At 37.8% G+C, this 20,436-nt stretch overlaps 2 protein-coding genes across 2 annotated transcripts; one reads left to right on the top strand and one right to left on the bottom strand.

Moving 5' to 3' along the window:
* The first annotated feature begins 602 nt into the window (after positions 1-602).
* Positions 603-3,163, top strand: LOC107795995 (protein CHAPERONE-LIKE PROTEIN OF POR1, chloroplastic-like). Its single transcript, XM_016618703.2, has 3 exons — positions 603-1,141; positions 1,794-2,151; positions 2,822-3,163. The coding sequence occupies exons 1-3, from the start codon at positions 788-790 to the stop codon at positions 2,995-2,997; spliced, it is 888 nt and encodes a 295-aa protein (XP_016474189.1). The 5' UTR covers positions 603-787; the 3' UTR covers positions 2,998-3,163.
* A 917-nt stretch (positions 3,164-4,080) lies between these two features.
* On the bottom strand, positions 4,081-8,544 carry LOC107795994 (protein ALTERED PHOSPHATE STARVATION RESPONSE 1-like). Its single transcript, XM_016618701.2, has 4 exons — positions 7,052-8,544; positions 5,847-6,067; positions 5,167-5,390; positions 4,081-5,076 (listed from the first exon to the last, which is right to left on the bottom strand). The coding sequence occupies exons 1-4, from the start codon at positions 7,986-7,988 to the stop codon at positions 4,236-4,238; spliced, it is 2,223 nt and encodes a 740-aa protein (XP_016474187.1). The 5' UTR covers positions 7,989-8,544; the 3' UTR covers positions 4,081-4,235.
* Positions 8,545-20,436: the final 11,892 nt, after the last annotated feature.

The raw sequence follows: 20,436 nt of genomic DNA, 5'->3' as shown, positions 1-20,436 counted from the left end.
CCTTCCCTCCAAGAACTTCCCACCTTGCTCTTGGGGAGACTCGAACTCACAACCTCTTAGTTGGAAGTGGAGGTTGCTTACCATCAGAGCAACCTCTCTTGTCAAGCAATCCCTATAGTATATATTAGATATAGTATATATAAGCTATATAATTTACAAGAAATTGGCTTAGATATACTATATAAATTGCTTGTGTGTATGTGTGTGTATATATATATAATTTACAGAAAATTGCCTTAGATAAAAAAAATAAAAAAAAAATAGCCCGGAACACTTAGGCCTGTGGGCCCGCCCATTTAGCCCGGGATCATGTGGTCTTAGGTCCACAATGGGCCGGTTCCACCCTCCATGACCATTAAGCCCGAACCGTTTGGCCCGGGACGCCAGAGCCCGTTTGGCCCGGCCCGTTTGGCCCATTTAGGCCCGAGACCAGACCACAATACAGCTTTAATTGTACACAACCTTACCCTGCATTTTGCAAGAGGCTGTTTTCACGGTTTGGAATTATCCTAAGAATTTTGAGGCCAAAAGGTACAAGTACTAGAATGGAGATCGTTCAAACTAGATGGATATAAGTCGGAAAGATCATAACCTAGTGGACCAGAAAAAGCAATTCACACAAAGCGGAGCGCTGTCATTTTTGTGTACACATCACTAGTTGCCTAACTAGAAACGCTACACACACACACACTGTGACAACACTTCCGTTGCTTCAACCGTTAGTTTTTCTTATTTCAACGCACGGTTAGTCACACGTTCAGATATTCACTGTACCAAAAACAAAATAATGGCCACATCTCTCTCGGTCCGGCCCAACCGCACCATCATCTGCAGTGACTCGGCCGGTTCAGTCCGGCCTACACCAATCCGCCGCCGTCCAGCCTCCGCTCATTTGCCGAAAATTCCGAACTCCGATTGTTCTCGGCGGAGGAGGTTGGCGCTTATTTCCCACCACCGCCGGAAATTGGATACCACCGTTCAAGCAGGTTCTAGAGCTGACGATTCAGCTCCTTTCGAGATGTCGGTAGAGAATGCGTTGAAGCTTCTAGGTGTATCTGAGGGTGCGAGCTTCGATGATATTCTTCGTGCTAAAAAATCAATTATCTCTTCTTGTAAAGGTGATGCGGATACAATTGCGCAGGTTATGAGAGTTTACTCCGCTTATATTTTCTTCAATTTTATTGTAGAATTGTTGTTTTTAATGGATTTTAAGTAATTTTTCTGATAATTAGTAGTTTCCCTGCTGATCGACTATGTTTTTGCCAGGGATGGAAGTAGGCTTTAACATATGGGTTCGGCAGCGCTCTGTTTGTTCCAAACCCTATATGTGTCAGAAAATCCATTAAATATGTACACTAGTTAAATTCAGCTGTCCTAGAATCCAGACCCATAAAGTTCTACATTTTTTTTTTATTTTTTCTGCATTTAAAACTCCACAGCTATGTAAACTCTCTTTGGCCGAATGCATATTAAAAAAGCATTTTCGTCTCAGCAGCAATTTCCATCAGCTGTTATCTTATGTCAAGTGGTCATTAATCAATCAATCAACTATACCTCAATTTCGAATTAGTTCTGATGGGCTATAATGTAGAACTTGACATCTATTCTGCACGTTCTAGCAGGTTAAATGTTTAGAGGATTACATAGGGGAGTTATTTGAAGTAATTAGCATCAAGTCAAAATTTCTAGGAGGGAAAGAATAGATCTTTGAGTGCAAATTACATGTGCCTTTCTCCTCCTCCATGTGTATGTTTTACTGACTATAAAAAGCGGCACCTTTCAACAACTTTCAGGTTGAGGCTGCATATGATATGCTTCTCATGCAGAGCTTATCACAGAGGAGAGCTGGAAAAGTTGTGGATAGTAGTGTACGCTTTGCTGATGTTAAATCTGCTAATGCTTCCGGGATTGGATCAATGCCAAAGTGGCTGCAGACGACTGTCAAGAACGCACCGGTTTCAGTTGAAGCACCAGCTGCTCGAGAGCTAGGTGTCCAAGCAGGGGTATATGGAGCTTTAATGGTCTTAACATATGTTAATGGAGCCTCAACACCTTCAGGAGTATCATATGGAGCTGATGTTCCTGGACTAATCTTAGCCACGAGCTTTGGGGCCACCTTGTACTTCATGACCAAGAAAAATGTCAAGTTGGGTAAGGAAGATAGTTCGCTTTTCTTTTTTTCACTCCTAGATTAAATTTCATAAATTTGAGAGTCCAAATAGAACCATCAGCATGTGAATTTCAGTCATGCTAGAGTAATGGCCAAGCTGTTAGTTGAAGCTAGTTAGGGGCTGAAGAAAAAAAGAAAAGAATGAAATATATGGAAGTGTTAGTAAAGAGGCACATGACGTACGAGGATATAAAGGAAGGAGGAGCTTTCTGATGCAATTACTATTTTCAACCCTCACACAGCCCCCTTATATGTGTTAAATTTGTTCATTTACATTCTATGCTCTGACCGTTGATTTGAATTAAAGCTGTTACCTCTTTGATGAAAACCTCCTTCAATATTTCCTATAATAAAAAAAACTATGTGATGATTTGACAATGACATAATAGCCACATAAGAGCCAATGAAACTTTGAAGGAGTTGATACGTGTGGCTATACTGGCTTCTGGATAATGCGAATTGGGACTTTGCAAATAATAACCAATGGAATTGTACTAAATTATGCCTCTGATAAGTGCTTTATTTCATCTAAACTGTATTCTGCCATTTTGTTTTAGTAGAACTAGATATTGGTTTTCTGGGAAAAGTGACACGGAACTTTTTCTGGAAAAAAGAAAAAGAAAAGTGACACAGAACTTTACTTGTCAACAGGGAAAGCAAGCGTGATAACAATTGGTGGGCTGGTTGCTGGTGCAGTGGTAGGTTCAGCAGTAGAAAATTGGTTGCAAGTAGACATTGTCCCGTTTCTGGGTATACACACTCCTGCTACGGTTGTGAGTGAATTTATACTTTTCTCGCAATTTATGGTCTCGTTGTATCTGAGATGAGGTAACATAAAGGCTTGTATGAAACTGCTACTGCAAGGTCTATGGCTATTTGTTGCCTACTCAGGTTCTTATCTAGGACCAGTAATTTATCAAATGTACAAAAAGAATGTTCTTAAAACTCTGGAAGTTCTGATATTTGTTTTATAAAAGCTAGTGTAGATTCTCACATCGCTTCTTTTATCAACGATATTGTAAACCCCCCTGCCTGATCTGATTAAAGTTTGTGGCTTTCTATGTGTTAATTGGGGTTAGACAGATTCTGATTATTTTCTTACAGAAGGATTCATAGATGATAATAGGCAGTCACAGAGGCGGAGCCACAATGTCGCGTGTGGGTCGGCCGAATCCAGTAGTTTTGGTCCAAATCATGTATTTATCTTCAAAGTTCATTAAATATGTAAAAAATATTTAATTTAGAACCCAATAACTTAAAAGATTAGGATCCCAAACCCATAAGCTCAAAATCTTGGCTCCACCTCCGGGCAGGGACTCCTGCAGTGAGGTGCAGTGTTAGGATCCCGAACTCAGAAGCTCAAAATCTTGGCTCCACCTCTGAGCAGGGACTCCTGCAGTGTTAGCTCCTTTGCAAAGTACGCCATTTAGAGTATGCTTTCATTTGTTTTGTTAAGATTTGACACTGTTTAAAAGGTTAGGTATAACGCAGGGGCCAATTCACGAAAGACTTACTTTTGATGTCATTCATAGTAGTCTTAATGACTATATAGTAGTTTGAAGTTCATGAAATGGTTTTCTTTTCGGCACTCATTTCATGCACATAATAATGCAGTATTTGAACCTGTGACTAGGTTCTACGAACTTGTTGCTTGGGCCGATCATTTGTTTATAATGCAGAGTAATACCATTTCTTTCTCTTGCTGTTGAACTTACTTCATTGCATGCCTCTGGCAATTATTACCTTTGAGCCAAAAACCAAAGTTAATGTGTTTGATGAGAAGTGCAGCTTTGACTGAACAACCAAGAGAACACCCTTGTATCTCAAGTCCGTGGCCAATTTTTTTTTGGAGCTTTGACTTTATTGGGACTGTGGCCACTTAAGAATTAAGATGGAAGAAAAGGGATATTAAAAACTGTCCAACAAATTGTTGCCTTTGACCATCAAGAAACTCAACCATGAATACAAGTTGCTACATCTCAGCGAGCTGCTTTGATGCCACAATAATATACAAACTAACAGTTCAACCTATGCATATAAATAAGGAAATTACAACCAGCCCAAGTCATCTTTTGACATCTTCACCGGCTTGGGAGCTCTCTATGGATGGTGGGTTACCGACTTTCTCAGCTTTCTCACCGCTGCTTAGTAGTTCATTATACATATTTAGTGCTGCCCTGGAAAATTCTGTTATAGTCTCAAAAACTCTGCAAAACCCAGTCTGAAAGCCGTTAAGAGTGATCCTCTGAGTTTCTTGCAAGCATTTTTGGTGTTCTTCCTTCTCTAAATCCACCCTTTTCCTGAAGTTGTCCAACAAGTCTTTCCTCTCCTTCAAATACTCAGCTCTATGATCAACTTCGAGCTCCGAGCTTTGGTCGGTGAGCTTGAACTCATAAAGCTTGTTCTCTACCTTTTGGAATGCCAATTTTTTCCTGTCTAATTCTTTGGACATGCTGTCAACTTTTCGCTTTTGTTGCTGTTCCTCTCCCTGCTGAACCCACAAAGCTCTTACATCCTTTCCGCAGCCTTTTATGGCAACAGAAACTGCTCTATCTGGCAACTTGTTCATGGCAGACAACCAATCATGACAAATCATGAGAAGTGGAGGACCATTAGCTCGACACTGTGGAGTTGAACTTCTCCTTTTGGAATAGAATTCAACTTCAGGGACTGTGAACTTGGACAGCCATCCATGGAGTGCCTCCACATAAGCCTTCTGGGCAGCAATGTAGTCTTGGAAGCGTGTGCGCCAATTTTGAAGCTCAACATCAAGCTGGAGTGTGGCAAGCCGGTGAGAGTCATTGCAGAACTTCCCATACGTAGGACAGGTGAAGCTTTTCACGTCGAATATAATCTTGTTCTGGATCTCGTGGCACTCCAGCATGATCTTCCAGGTTCTCATCATACTATACCAAATAGAAAGAAAGTGTCAATAAGTCGGTAAATGCAGATCTTCCATTAAGTGATATTTTACTAGCCAGGTAAATCCTACTTACCCTTGAAGCAGTTCAATGATTTGAGGCTGCAGTTCTTCATCTCGTAATTTCTCAATTCTTGTTGATATGGTCTCAGCACTTCGAATTGCAACTAGGATCCTGCTATAGAGTTCTTTTACCGCTGCTCTGGTTTTGTCCGTTGTCCGTCCTTCATCTCCTCTTGCATCATGATTTCTTAGCTGATTGCACTTCTTCTCATATAATTTCCAAGTGCTATCTCCAGCCTGAAAGTAAGTCTAGATGTAAGGAACTGTGCCATATGAAAAGAGAGAGATAATGACAGGACTTGACAACTTTATTTTGTGGATTTGGCATTTCTAGCAGTAAAGGTGTGGCACGAAATTGAAGTATTCTTTTAACCATGTGTAGTGTCCCCTAATAGCAGCATAACTAGTTAGATATCATTGAAAGTCCTTAGAAAGTCAAGGCATTCGTCCTACAGCTACTTAATATTCTTTAATAATATTCAAAGTCGAACCACTTCTGTACTATTTATAAAGACCATCTTGGCACCAGTGACTTGCCAAGTCCAGGGCCAAACACTGTGATTGTCTCTATTGTACCAATATGTTTTAAGTACTTCTGGTATTCGACGCACACGATGTATCTTCTCGTAGGGAACACATGAAGCTTTAAGGATTCAAAAGGAGAGTAATTTTAGCCAATATGTATGTATGTACCTTAACCTCCTCATATAGCTTCTTCTCCCAAGCATATAACCTTCCTAGCGTCAACGAATGGCTCCCAGAGCCCATTCCACCATAGTCATCAAATAGATCATTCTTGAATTCTGTCCATGTTGAAGAGCTTTTGGAACTAGAAGCTACAAGACTTTTGCATGATGACGACCGAGATGAAGGTGATTTCCAAGTAATGGCAGGGATTATTTTCGTTGAGTTGTCTGCATACATGAGATAATTGAACAAATTCAGAAAATAATGAAATTGAGGCCCTTAAAGTTGAACATAATACCTTAAAATCTCAAGCATACGCCAGAACCAGGTATAATTGATAAGTTTGGAAATTGAACTCTCGCCAAAGAAGAACTCTCTCTTATACCCCACTGACCAGCGAACAGAACAATTCTCTTGCCCTTATGACCAGCTAGTGTTTAATCAAGATGGCCTATTTATTATTCATAGAATATTTGAAATCACAGTTAACGGGCATTGAAGGGGAGCCTATTGGTAAAGTTGCTGCCATGTGATCAGGAGGTCACAGGTTTGAGCCGCGGAAACAATCTCTTGCAAAAATGCAGGGTAAGGCTGCGTACGATACTCTTGTGGTCCGGCCTTTCCCCGAACCCCGCACATAGCAGGAACTTAGTGCACCGGACTGCCCTTTTACAATTAACAGGCATTGTTTATACTCCGGAAAGGTTAAAATGATTACTTGATAAATAAAAATGTGAAGTAAATGATGAGGAACTAATTTCTAAAGTTAGATAACTGATTTGGGAAATGGGACCGCCGGATGGATATCTTCGGAAACTTCCATATGACTTCCTTGTGAGGAACATAATCATGACAGGAACTAAGATTATATAGCTGTTTTATGTTTATTTTTATTTTTCCATAAAAAAGTTATGAGCTAAGCCTCGCTGCCTTACTCAACATATCCTTCTTACCAGGAAATAGTAGTGAACCAATACAACTAAAGAGGAAGATAAAGCCAAAGCAAAGATTATCAGGTAAGGCTCCCAACTGCAACATATCCTTAACAGCACATAGTAGTGCAGCCAAAACAACTAAAGAGGAACATAAACTTACAGAAAAACAAGATATTTCAAGAGCAAAGTTAGTCTATATTCAGGAAGTTCACAATGCAATTCACTCACTCAAAAATTAAAGCAACTTATTTCATACTAGTATCTAAAAAGAACTACCTTTGGGTTCCCCCAAATTGGGCTGTGAATGTACCCAATTTGCCTCCAGCATTCTTGATACTTCCTTTCCAGAATCATATGCCTTAACAAAATGGTCTTCAATATCAGTCAATGCTTCAAGTAATTCCCTCCCCTGTAATGGATTATCCACAACTGTCAAACCTTTATTTTGTTCCTCTTGGCTTACATTAGCACTATGCACTGACTGTACAACTTCAGTCCCATTTTCCCTCTGCTCCACATTTTCTTTTGCTGCAGTAGCTACTACCTTATTCTCTTCCTTCTTTCCATTCCCTTCTTCTTCTTCTTCCTCTTCCTCATCTTCCTCTTCTTCTAAATCTGGAATTCCTTCTTGTTCCCTTACTGCCCTTATATCCTCTTCAGAAATCCTATGATACCCACTAATTATCTCTGGTCTTACACTATTAAAAGGGTTGAAAAAATCCCAACCAAAATCTGTTGGTGGTGAATGTACCATTTGGGGCATTTCCATGTAAAAATAGCCATAACCAGGTTGTTGTTGTTGTTGTTGTTGTTGCTGCTGTTGTGTCTCAACTTTCTCTATTCTCTCTTCTTCCTCAGAAGAATCTGATGGGGTTGTAGTAGATTTGCATGTTTCCCCACAACAAATGGATTCTTGTGTTGGTTCAGAAGGTGTTTTCTGAAGAAACAGAGGGTTTGAAACAACTTTTTCTTTAGGAGGAGAAGAGGGACAAGGTGGTGGAAATGTGATGAGATAAGGAGAAGTAGGTGTAGAATGGCGAGCAACAAAGAGCTTAAGTGCTGCTGAAACTCCATATAATGCTTGACAGTATTTGTAATGTGCATCAGCTAAAGTATACCTTCTCTCAACAGCTAATTTCAGCTGGTGTTTTCTCTCTTTACAAATGGAAACTACCTCTTCTTCTTGTTCCAACTTGGATGCAACACACCCCATTTCACCCCAAAACACCTCAGTCTTGCTGAAAGTTTACACCTTTGTTAAAAAAGATACCAAGAATTAGGAGATTCTTGAGAAAAAAGAAGGAAAAAAGGTTGTTTCTTGGAGGGATGTGAGCTGAAAAAAGGAAAATGGGGTTTTGGGAAAGTATGTTTCTTTTTTGTTGGTGTTGGAACAGAGATTCTACTGTAGATAAACAGGTAGTTGAAAAATGTCCCTTTTAAGGATGGTTTAGAACAACCCATTGAAACATAAAAAGAGGTTTTCAGGGTAAAAAGCAAGTATTGGGAACAGCAAGAGAAGAAGTAGTACCCACTTGGCCTTAGACTGAACCATAGCCATTTTTCCTTTGCAAATAGAGCAAAGTTTTTTCACCCAAAACTCAAAACAAGAAAGAGAGAATGAAAGAACCTTTGTCAGTTAAAAGAGGATGTTTTTCTTTTCTTTTTTTAATTCCTCTTTTTCTAGAGTAAAAATGCTGGAGTAGATAGTAGTTCTGAGGGAGAGAGAAAGAATCAATAGGTGTTAAGTTAAGAAGAAATGGTAGGGGCTCGAGGTAAGGGAAGAGTGATGAGGGTATTCTTGTGTTTGGTAAAATAATATAAAAAATATAAAAGGACAGTGTGAAAAACTTGTGTACTATCAAAATAATCTAATCTCTTATACTAGTAGCAGATTAATTATTTTTCTTTCTGGTCTATTTCAAATAAAATGATTTATTTTTAACAATTTAGCTTAAATTTTCAGTTTTATCCGAAAAGTTTTTATAATCACATAAATATTCTGAACCCCCTTTTGACTTGTTTAAGACCACAAATTTCAAAAGTCTTTATTATTGCTTAATTATGTGTCTAATCAAACAGGTTCATATAAATTGAAACGGATGGAGTACTATTTATTCTAGATTATCAATCAATATTTATTATATTACTTAATTTGTAAATATTTTTTTTAAAATGATGTCAACATATTTAAACTTGGTAAAAAATGTGTACTTTGCATTTAAATTGTGCCTGAGGTCCGTCACAAGTATGCCAGATGAGAATCTAAATGAGCTTCTTTCTTTCTTTCTCTCTGCCATAATTTAGCAGAGATTTTTTGGTTGTTTTGGGAGAAGAGACAGAAGAGAGTCAGTGACTCAGTGAGAGAATAGAGGAGTCAAACTTTGGTCAAACCTCAAAAGGGTAATATAGTCCATTTAATTTCCTTTTTTCATACCAGGTGGTACAGGTAAGAACTAATCTTGCAATTATTTGAAGATAATGAGGGTCTTTACCACTTGTCAGATTCTTAGCTAGTCATTAACTATACGAGATTACCTTAATCCTTATGCTCTGTCCTCTCACTAATTTGAAATGACGACTTTATCCTCTCCTTTGACGGCCTTCTTCGAACTGTTGGTAATTTATTTCGATTCTGGATTTTTTTTTTCTTATCGTTTTTTTGGAGTAATGTCATGCATTTGGGAATAGTGCAGAATAAGAACAGTCCAGTATTAGCGGGAAATGCGTTAGTGGGAAAAATTGCTGTTTTTTTTTTATTATTTATTTATTTATTTCACAAAATTAAATGTACTTACTTTCAACTTCTTATGACGTTTTTAATGATTTATTAATTTATACTACATGTTTTTAAATGTACTCGTACTTTCAACTTCTGAAATTTTACTTGCAAAGATTATTAAGGATGATTAGCTACTCTATCAAACCGTATTTGATAGTCTTTCTTTAATACCTTCCGCATCAACAATTTAACGTAATTGTTATTATTGTTATTTCGAATGAGACTAGCCAGTTAGGAGTTAGACTAAGAATGTCATTGGTCGTCTATTGATGCAGGGTTTTACCTGCTAGTTATACTATACCAACCATCTATTTCGTATTTCGTATTCTGTATTTCATATCTCTTATATTGTTGGTATTTTATTATGCATTTTTATGGTACTAATATATCGGTTCCTGTTGCTTTTTTTTGAGCCGAGGGTCTCCTGGAAATAGCCTCTCTACCCTTCGGGGTAGGGGTAAGGTCTGCGTACATATTACCCTCCCCAGACCCCACTTGTGGGATTATACTGGGTTGTTGTTGTTGTTGTTGTTGTTGTTGTTGTTGTTGTTGTTGTTGTTGTTGTTGTTGTTGTTGTTGTTGTTATTTCGAATTATTATCTACTCTCTTCGTTTACTTTTACTTACATGTATACTAAAAATTGATTTTTATTTTTACTTGTCACTTTACTCATATAAAGAGAAGATAAATTTCTTTTTCATGTTATACCCACAGTATTTATTACTCATTTCAAATCATTTTCTCAAAGTCAATAAAATATGCATCAATTAATACGGGTATCATGATAAATTATGCACTTTATTTATTATTTCTTAAAGGGTGAAAAATCAAAACGTGTCAAGTAACAATAAACGGAAGGAGTAGTATTATGTTTCAAACACTACATGAATTTATGCTTTAGTGTGTAATTGACTTATTTGTCTTGTACTAATAATTTTTCTGTTTTATTTGTTACATCACAAATGACTTAAATCGTGACAACTTAATTGAACTTAATATAAGGGATTATAATGACCGTCTTGCTGGGTGAAAAGCTAATATCAACCCTTAAAGGTTGTTGTTTTCTCTCCATTTCATAACCACAAGTTTCGAGTTCGGAAGCTTGGTGTACTACTAACCTTTCGCTATGCGCAGGAAGCTTCGAATTATCCAGAAATTTTGAGTTCGAGCTTTGAAAATGAAAAAATCTTGCAAACAAACGTTTTCTTTTTCAATATATCTAATGCGACACAAATCTAGATTAATCGGAAATGCCAATATGAATACTAGATTCCGGATTCAAAACCAAGAAAAGAAGAAGCTAATTAATATCAAGTAACGTGTAAGCCAAATGGATTCTGAACATATAAAACTCAAGAAATAGAAAACTGTAATTTGTGAAAAATATTACGAATAAAGAAACATTTCTTTTTACACCTTACGAGAACAAGGTCAGGATATTGACCGAATCTGCACCATTTTTGTGGTGGATCGGTTGAACCAAACTGTGCTCGGCACTTGCCCATCAGGCATTACTTACTCCTTCAGCCAACAACAACAACAACAACCCAGTATAATCCCACTTAGTGGGGTCTGGGGAGGGTAGTGTGTACGCAGATCTTACCCCTACCCTAGGGTAGAGAGACTGTTTCCAAATAGACCCCCGGCATCCTTCCCTCCAAGAACTTCCCACCTTGCTCTTGGGGAGACTCGAACTCACAACCTCTCGGTTGGAATTGGGGATTACTCCTTCAGCCACTAATTCGATTTTCTTATTTTTATTTTTTATTCGATATTTGATATTAAAATTGGAGTCTAACTAAATTTGGATTCGCGTAAAAAATTCTATTTAGAGAGAAAAATGTTCATTAACAAAGACAATTTTATACTCTAGGCTCGAATCCAAGCATGCACTAATTAAAGTAAGAAGTATTTGTGGCTCTACCGCAACCCCTAATTTGACTTATACGAAGGTATGCTTTGTTATCCAATTCCTTTTCTGCAGCTTAATGTAGGTCAAAGTTTATGACTGATGACTCGCGGGCATTACAGAAACTTTTTACTAATACTTTTTAAATAGATGTAATGTTCAAATTGTTAGGTATTTGCAGTAATTTTCTTATCATATTTGGTTTTTTCTATTTGTTGAAGAAAAGGGCAATATAATTAACTTAATTAGGTTTTCCTTTTTGTTGAAGAAAATTATAATTCTCCTATACTTGGCTAGTCCTTTTTTTTTGTAGGAAAAGGTTTGGACTTTTATAAATTGAAGATCCTTCCTTCTCATTCCGTAGCATCCACAATGTAGTCATATGGGGTTTGAGAGTCGTGTTTAGGGGGAGAACCTTACGGGACAAGTGTTAGTGTGTCATTTGTGTTTGCCTCTTCGTGAGGTTGTTCTCTCAATATTTTGTACTCTCTTTTATTATAGTGGATTGCTCATCTCCGTTGTGGACGTAGGTCAGTTGACCGAACCACGTTAAATGTTTGTGTCGGTCATAACACAAGTTTCACTTAACTCTTCCCTACAACAACAACAACAACAACCACCTAGTAGAATCTTACTAGTGGGGTTTGGGGAGGGTAGAATGTACGCAAACCTTATCCCTACCCCAAATGAATAGAGAGGGTGATTCCGAGAGACCCCCGGCTCAAAGACAATAGATCAGTAACCACAACAGAAATCAGAAAAATAGTATCAGCATCGTAAAATACAACAAATAAATGGGAAGACCAAAATGTGAAAGACAACAACAACAACCAAATAAATAAATAAAAATAAAAATAAAAATTATGAAACACAATAAAAAGCGCTAGCAGTCCTAGGTAAAACACTATCAGACTAGCTGGTGCAGCGAGGAGAAACGCTCGACTACCCTCTAACCTACAACCCAATGTTCGACCTCAACACCTTCCTATCAAACGACATGTCTTCGGAAATTTGAAGATGTGCTATGTCCTGCCTAATCACCTCGGCCCAGTACTTCTTAGGTCGTCCTCTACCTCTTCTCGTAACTGCCAGAACCAACCGCTCACACCTCCTGACCGGAGCATCTGGGCTCCTCCTCCGCACGTGCCCAAACCACCTAAGTTTCACTTCACGCATCTTGTCATCCATGGGAGTCACGCCCACCCTCTCCCGAATAAACCTCATTCCTAATTTTATCCATCTGAGTATGCCCGCACATCCATCTTAACATCCTCATTTCTGATACTTTTATCTTCTGGATATGTGAAAACTTGACTGACCAACACTCAGTCTCATACAACATGGCAGGTCTAACCACCGCTTTGTAGAACTTACCTTTAAGTCCAAAGACATAATTATGAGTATTTTCAATGAGTTGATGTTAGAGGATCAATGCATATTATTATTGTTAGGTGTTTGCCATAATTTTCTTACCATATTTGGTTTTCCTATTTGTTGAAGGAAAGACAATATAATTACCTTAATTGGGTTTTCCTTTTTGTAGAAGGAAATTATAATTCTCTTATACTTGGCTAGTCCATTTTCTTGTAGGAAAAGGTTTGGACTTCTATAAATTGAGGATCATTCCTTCTCATTCAGCAACATCCACAATGTAGTCATATGGGGTTTGAGAGTCGTGTGTAGGGGGAGAACTTTACTGGACAAGTGTTAGTGTGTCGATCACTTGTATTTGCCTCTTCGTGAGGTTGTTCTCTCGATATTTTGTACTCTCTTTTTATTACAGTGGATTGCTCATCTCCATTTGTAGATGTAGGCCAGTTGACCGAACCACGTTAAATATTTGTGTCTTTTTTGGTATATTTCTCTTGTTGTATAATTTATCGTCATTCAAGATTTGCTTTGCTAGATTCCGCATGACACCTGATTATTTCAGTCCTAACAATTATTTTGTTACCGTTCGCTGTGAATTTAGTAAGAATTTTCTACATTTTTAAAATTTTCAATTTCATACACTTAGTGTGAAGTTGCCAATTAACCGTTTGTTCTTCCTAGTTTACTGAAATATAATCTCCTTCACATTATATCCCATCTTTGTATTTTGAAATTTCAGTTAAGTTTAAAGTGCGAGTTAAGCACATGATGATGTACTTTTTTATAGGTTCATGATCATGCTCAAGCTTATATTCCATCCGGTACAAAATAAATAATTTTTTGTCTTTTTTTATGGTTCAAAATAAGCAATTTTCCAGATTTCAAGAATAAATTAATTATTGTTTTCTTACATTGCCCTTGGAGTAAATAGTGTTGGAGTATGTATTAGGAGTGTTTATGTGAAGAGATAATAAAAGTTAATATGGTCAATTTTACTACTAATTAATATTAAATGATCGATTTCTTAATTTGTGTGAAAATAGCCAAAAAATCGAGGAAATACCATTTAATGGTTTGAATCACACCACGTGTCAATATTGTTTCCTTACAGCCATTGGATAGTGGATTAAACAAGACAGTAAAGCAAGGACTGATCAGTTACTTTCACAGGATGACTAAGCTATAAATAATCGTTAAAATAACACGGTATAACCAGTTTTCGGATTGGTCATTCAAAAATAGCCACCGTTTACAAAGTCAATAAAAAATAGCTACTATTTTGCTGTAATAGAGACCGGTCCCGCATAATATATGGGAGTTCGGTGCATATGTGTACGAACTCCAGCATATTATGCTGGACCGGTATACTTTGCTGACTCCTGTATAATATACGGGAGACTGAAGCACCGGTGCTCCAAACTCCAGTATATTATACTGGACATTTATACTTGCTGGAACTCTAGTATATTATGCTAGAGTTCTAGTGTACTTATGCTGGAACTCCAACATATTATGCTGGAGTTCGAGCATAGTTATCCTGGAACTCCCGTATAATATGCTGGAGTACAAGCATACTTATGCTAGAACTCCAGTATAACATACGGGCGTATTTTCCGGGTTTTGAACAGTGTTTTCGCTCAGATTTATTTTTACATAAAAAAGGTTAAATTTCGATTACTTTTAAAACTGGCTATTTTTGAATGACCAGTTATAACTCTGTCTATTTTTAAATTTCTCCCTAAATAATCACGTACCAATTTAGCAATACTCAATATTTACACTAAATCATATTAATTTATTATGATTAAGTAAAAATCAACATCAAATATATATTAATTAATTATATTTAATATTAACTATGTACAATATGAAAATATGTACTATCATATATCCATTGATTTAGTAAAAATATCGAGTGTGAATAAATTTTAATAATCATTCTATTTCCTGAAAATCCCATGATGGGGTTGTTGATAATTGAGCCTTGATTTAGATTTTACCAAGGTATATAGTACAAGTCATAATATAGAAAGTTTAATTTCTAATTTTGACTGACTGACTACTTACTCGAATGCATAGACGTCTTCTTGCGGTAGGAGGAATATGCCTGACATTCTGACACTTCATATATTTAAATCTTACAAAAAATAATAAAGAAGCTCTCTCAATTCCAAAAATATAAAATAAATTAGTTTGGATACTGGTGTTAATAAAGTTATTCCAGACAGAAATCTTTTTATTTTTAAATAAACATATTAAAAAGTACTCCATTTGTCCCAGAAACATTGACACATTTGGTAATTAGAGAGTAGAAATATTTAATGGGAAACCTTCCCGCAAGATTCAAGCACTGAATTAGAATATTTAAGTAATTCTAATTTAAAAATTGGTCCGACTCGTATTTCACTTTTAACTCTGTGTTCAGCTCAAGTATAGTAATATTAGTTGTGGTTATATTTTCGGTGTAAATTTGAAAATTATTTTTTCCCGACATAAAATGGCTTAATATTATTCAGTCACGACATAACTAAATATGTATAAATTGTAGTAAAACCACTAATAACAATAGAACATGAAAATATTAGTAATATAAATTGCTAGGTGGATGTTTGGAGTACAAGACATGATCGGGAATCACAAATAACAAGGATATAAATAGAATCTAGTGTATTAATTTTTGATCAAAAAGTGTTAAGCTTTTTGTTAAACTAATTAAGTAAGAAGATTTTAGGTAAATCATAGCCAAAGATCACCCTCTAAATCGAAGATAGAAGACAAGAATGAGCAAACATAACTGAACATAAGATTTAATTATAACATGATTGAATTCCATTAGGTTAGAAATGAATGGTGATTTTCGTAATATTGAATAATAGTGAAGAAAACATAGATAAAAAGGGGAGTCACCGATTCTTTACCACGCTGACTGATGATGTCCATCTCATTGAAGAAGTATTAGGCATGTGCCTAATAAGAGTTTTCTTTGGTTTGGTAGCCAACCTTGGTGACTTGGTTTGGTTGGTAGCCAACCTTGTTGAATTTCTTTGGTTTGGTAGCCAACTTTGTTGAATTGTGAAAAGTGTGTGTAAATTATCAAATATTGTAGGTTTTAGAGGGTGAAGCTTTGGTTATAAAAGGAGAGCTTCAACTCTCATTTCTTCACACCAACAAAGAAAGAAAGAAAGAGTGAGGTTTCACAGACAAGGTATAAGAAAATAGTCTGTGAGGAAAATACAGAGTGAGCGATATTGTAGTGAGGTGGGAATATCAAAAGAGGGTTATTTCTTTTGAGTGTTGTAGTGGTCTTTGGAGTATTTATCTCCGACCTACAAAGTGTAAAATTCCTTACTATAGTGATATCAGTTGCTCCTCTCGGGGTCGTGGTTTTTTCCCTTATTCAGAAGGGTTTTCCACGTAAAAATCTTGGTGTCATTGTTACTCTTTTATTCTTGTTAATTACCGTATCTCGGTGCTACATTATTATTCCGCTTTATTACCGTGAATATTATTTTGGTAAGGGGTTTATTCCCATCAACTGGTATCAGAGCACAAGTTCTGCTCGTTCACTGAAATACTATTCACTGTCGGTAGTACTATACTTGGTGAAAAATAAAAATGTCCGGAGTAAAGTACGAGGTAGCAAAATTCAACGGAGATAACGGTTTCTCAACATGGCAAAGAAGGATGAGAGATCTGCTCATCCAACGAGGATTACACAAGGTTCTAGATGTTGATTCCAAAAAGCCTGATACCATGAAAACTGAGGATTGGGCTGACTTAGATGAAAGAACTGCTAGTGCAATTAGGTTGCACTTATCAGATGATGTGGTAAATAACATCATTCATGAAGACACTGCACGTGGAATTTGGACAAGGTTGGAAAGCCTATACATGTCCAAAATGCTGACAAATAAATTGTACCTGAAGAAGCAGTTATACGCCCCACACATGAGTGAAGGTACGAATTTTTTTGTCACATTTAAATGTGTTTAACGGACTAATCACACAGCTTGCCAACCTCGGAGTGAAAATCGAGGAAGAAGATAAAGCCATCTTGCTATTGAACTCGTTGCCATCTTCGTACGATAATTTGGCAACAACCATCCTGCACGGTAAGACTACTATTGAGTTGAAAGATGTCACATCGGCTCTTCTACTCAATGAGAAGATGAGAAAGAAGCCTGAAAATCAAGGACAAGCTCTCATCACAGAAGGTAGAGACAGGAGTTATCAAAGGAGTTCGAACAACTATGGTAGATCCGGAGCTCGTGGGAAGTCAAAGAACCGATCCAAATCAAGAGTCAGAAATTGCTACAACTGTAATCAACCAGGTCACTTCAAAAGAGATTGCCCAAATCCAAGGAAGGGCAAAGGTGAAACCAGTGGCCAGAAGAATGACGACAACACAGCCGCCATGGTGCAAAATAATGATAATGTTGTCCTCTTTATAAATGAGGAAGAGGAATGCATGCACCTGTCAGGTCCAGAGTCGGAATGGGTGGTTGACACATCGACATCTCACCATGCCACACCGGTAAGAGATCTTTTTTGCAGATATGTAGCAGGTGATTTCGGCACAGTGAAAATGGGTAACACAAGTTACTCAAAGATTGCGAGGATTGGTGACATTTGTATCAAGACAAATGTCGGATGCACATTGGTTCTAAAGGATGTACGGCATGTACCTGATTTGCGGATGAACTTGATCTCGGGAATTGCTTTAGACCGAGATGGATACGAGAGTTATTTTGCAAATCAAAAGTGGAGACTCACTAAGGGATCATTGGTGATTGCAAAGGGAGTTGCTCGTGGCACGTTGTACAGGACAAATGCAGAAATATGCCAAGGTGAATTGAACGCGACACAAGATGAGATTTCTGTAGATTTATGGCACAAAAGAATGGGTCATATGAGCGAGAAGGGATTGCAGATTCTTGCCAAGAAATCACTCATTTCTTATGCCAAAGGTACAACTGTAAAACCTTGTGACTACTGTTTATTTGGTAAGCAGCATAGAGTCTCATTTCAGACATCGTCCGAAAGAAAATTGAATATACTTGATTTAGTATATTCTGATGTTTGCGGCCCAATGGAAATTGAATCAATGGGCGGTAACAAATATTTTGTTACTTTTATTGATGATGCTTCACGAAAATTATGGGTTTATATTTTGAAAACCAAAGATCAGGTGTTTCAAGTTTTCCAGAAATTTCATGCTCTAGTAGAAAGGGAGACGGGTCGAAAGCTAAAGCGCCTCCGAAGTGACAATGGAGGTGAGTACACTTCAAGGGAATTTGAAGAGTATTGTTCAAGTCATGGGATCAGACATGAAAAGACATTTCCTGGAACCCCACAACACAATGGTGTAGCCGAGAGGATGAACCGCACCATTGTGGAGAAGGTGAGAAACATGCTCAGAATGGCTAAACTGCCTAAGTCATTCTGGGGTGAAGCAGTTCAGACAGCATGTTACCTGATCAATAGGAGTCCATCAGTTCCGTTTGCGTTTGAAATCCCAGAGAGAGTTTGGACCAACAAGGAGGTGTCCTACTCGCATCTGAAGGTGTTCAGTTGCAGAGCTTTTGCACATGTACCAAAAGAGCAGAGAACAAAGCTGGATGATAAATCTGTTCCCTGTATATTTATCGGATATGGAGATGAAGAGTTCGGGTACAGACTGTGGGATCCTGTAAAGATGAAGGTCATCAGAAGCAGAGATGTAGTCTTCCGAGAAAGTGAAGTTGGAACTGCTGCTGATATGTTAGAAAAGGCGAAGAATGGTATAATTCCTAACTTTGTTACTATTCCTTCTACTTCTAACAATCCCACAAGTGCAGAAAGTACAACCGACGAGGTTGCCGAGCAGGTGGAGCAACCTGGTGAGGTTATTGAGCAGGGGGAGCAACTTGATGAAGGTGTCGAGGAAGTGGAGCACCCCACTCAGGGAGAAGGACAACCTCAACCTCTGAGGAGATCAGAGAGGCCAAGGGTAGAGTCATGCAGGTACCCTTCCACAGAGTATGTCCTCATCAGTGATGAGGGGGAGCCAGAAAGTCTTAAGGAGGTGTTGTCCCATCCAGAAAAGAACCAGTGGATGAAAGCTATGCAAGAAGAGATGGAATCTCTACAGAAAAATGGCACATACAAGCTGGTTGAACTTCCAAAGGGTAAAAGACCACTCAAATGCAAATGGGTCTTTAAACTCAAGAAAGATGGAAATGGCAAGCTGGTCAGATACAAAGCTCGATTGGTGGTTAAAGGCTTCGAACAAAAGAAAGGTATTGATTTTGACGAAATTTTCTCACCTGTTGTCAAAATGACTTCTATTCGAACAATTTTGAGCTTAGCAACTAGCCTAGATCTTGAAGTGGAGCAGTTGGATGTGAAAACTGCATTTCTTCATGGAGATTTGGAAGAAGAGATTTATATGGAGCAGCCAGAAGGATTTGAAGTAGCTGGAAAGAAACACATGGTGTGCAAATTGAATAAGAGTCTTTATGGATTGAAGCAGGCACCAAGGCAGTGGTACATGAAGTTTGACTCATTCATGAAAAGTCAAACATACCTAAAGACCTATTCTGATCCATGTGTATACTTCAAAAGATTTTCTGAGAATAACTTTATTATATTGTTGTTGTATGTGGATGACATGTTAATTGTAGGAAAAGACAAGGGGTTGATAGCAAAGTTGAAAGGAGATCTGTCCAAGTCATTTGATATGAAGGACTTGGGCCCAGCACAACAAATTCTAGGGATGAAGATAGTTCGAGAGAGAACAAGTAGAAAGTTGTGGCTATCTCAGGAGAAGTACATTGAACGTGTACTAGAACGCTTCAACATGAAGAATGCTAAGCCAGTCAGCACACCTCTTGCTGGTCATCTAAAGTTGAGTAAAAAGATGTGTCCTACAACAGTGGAGGAGAAAGGGAACATGGCTAAAGTTCCTTATTCTTCAGCAGTCGGAAGCTTGATGTATGCAATGGTATGTACTAGACCTGATATTGCTCACGCAGTTGGTGTTGTCAGCAGGTTTCTTGAAAATCCTGGAAAAGAACATTGGGAAGCAGTCAAGTGGATACTCAGGTACCTGAGAGGTACCACGGGAGATTGTTTGTGCTTTGGAGGATCTGATCCAATCTTGAAGGGCTATACAGATGCTGATATGGCAGGTGACATTGACAACAGAAAATCTACTACTGGATATTTGTTTACATTTTCAGGGGGAGCTATATCATGGCAGTCTAAGTTGCAAAAGTGCGTTGCACTTTCAACAACTGAAGCAGAGTACATTGCTGCTACAGAAACTGGCAAGGAGATGATATGGCTCAAGCGATTCCTTCAAGATCTTGGATTGCATCAGAAGGAGTATGTCGTCTATTATGACAGTCAAAGTGCAATAGACCTTAGCAAGAACTCTATGTACCATGCAAGGACCAAACACATTGATGTGAGATATCATTGGATTCGAGAAATGGTAGATGATGAATCTCTAAAAGTCTTGAAGATTTCTACAAATGAGAATCCCGCAGATATGCTGACCAAGGTGGTACCAAGGAACAAGTTCGAGCTATGCAAAGAACTTGTCGGCATGCATTCAAACTA

This window comes from Nicotiana tabacum, chromosome 7, assembly GCF_000715075.1.
Source record: "Nicotiana tabacum cultivar K326 chromosome 7, ASM71507v2, whole genome shotgun sequence".
NCBI classification, from domain to species: domain Eukaryota; kingdom Viridiplantae; phylum Streptophyta; class Magnoliopsida; order Solanales; family Solanaceae; genus Nicotiana; species Nicotiana tabacum.
The sequence above is the reverse complement of the archived record's forward strand: the minus strand, read 5'-3'. Positions and strand labels throughout refer to the sequence as shown.

Excerpts from the sequence above, each read along its gene's own strand:
- LOC107795995 (XM_016618703.2), top strand. The coding sequence starts at position 788 with ATGGCCACATCTCTCTCGGTCCGGCCCAACCGCACCATCATCTGCAGT. Across the intron at positions 1,142-1,793 it reads ATGCGGATACAATTGCGCAG|GTTGAGGCTGCATATGATAT; the intron begins GTTATGAGAGTT and ends AACAACTTTCAG. Across the intron at positions 2,152-2,821 it reads CAAGAAAAATGTCAAGTTGG|GGAAAGCAAGCGTGATAACA; the intron begins GTAAGGAAGATA and ends ACTTGTCAACAG.
- LOC107795994 (XM_016618701.2), bottom strand. The coding sequence starts at position 7,988 with ATGGGGTGTGTTGCATCCAAGTTGGAACAAGAAGAAGAGGTAGTTTCC. Across the intron at positions 5,391-5,846 it reads AGCTATATGAGGAGGTTAAG|GCTGGAGATAGCACTTGGAA; the intron begins GTACATACATAC and ends ACTTACTTTCAG. Across the intron at positions 5,077-5,166 it reads ATCATTGAACTGCTTCAAGG|TATGATGAGAACCTGGAAGA; the intron begins GTAAGTAGGATT and ends TATTTGGTATAG.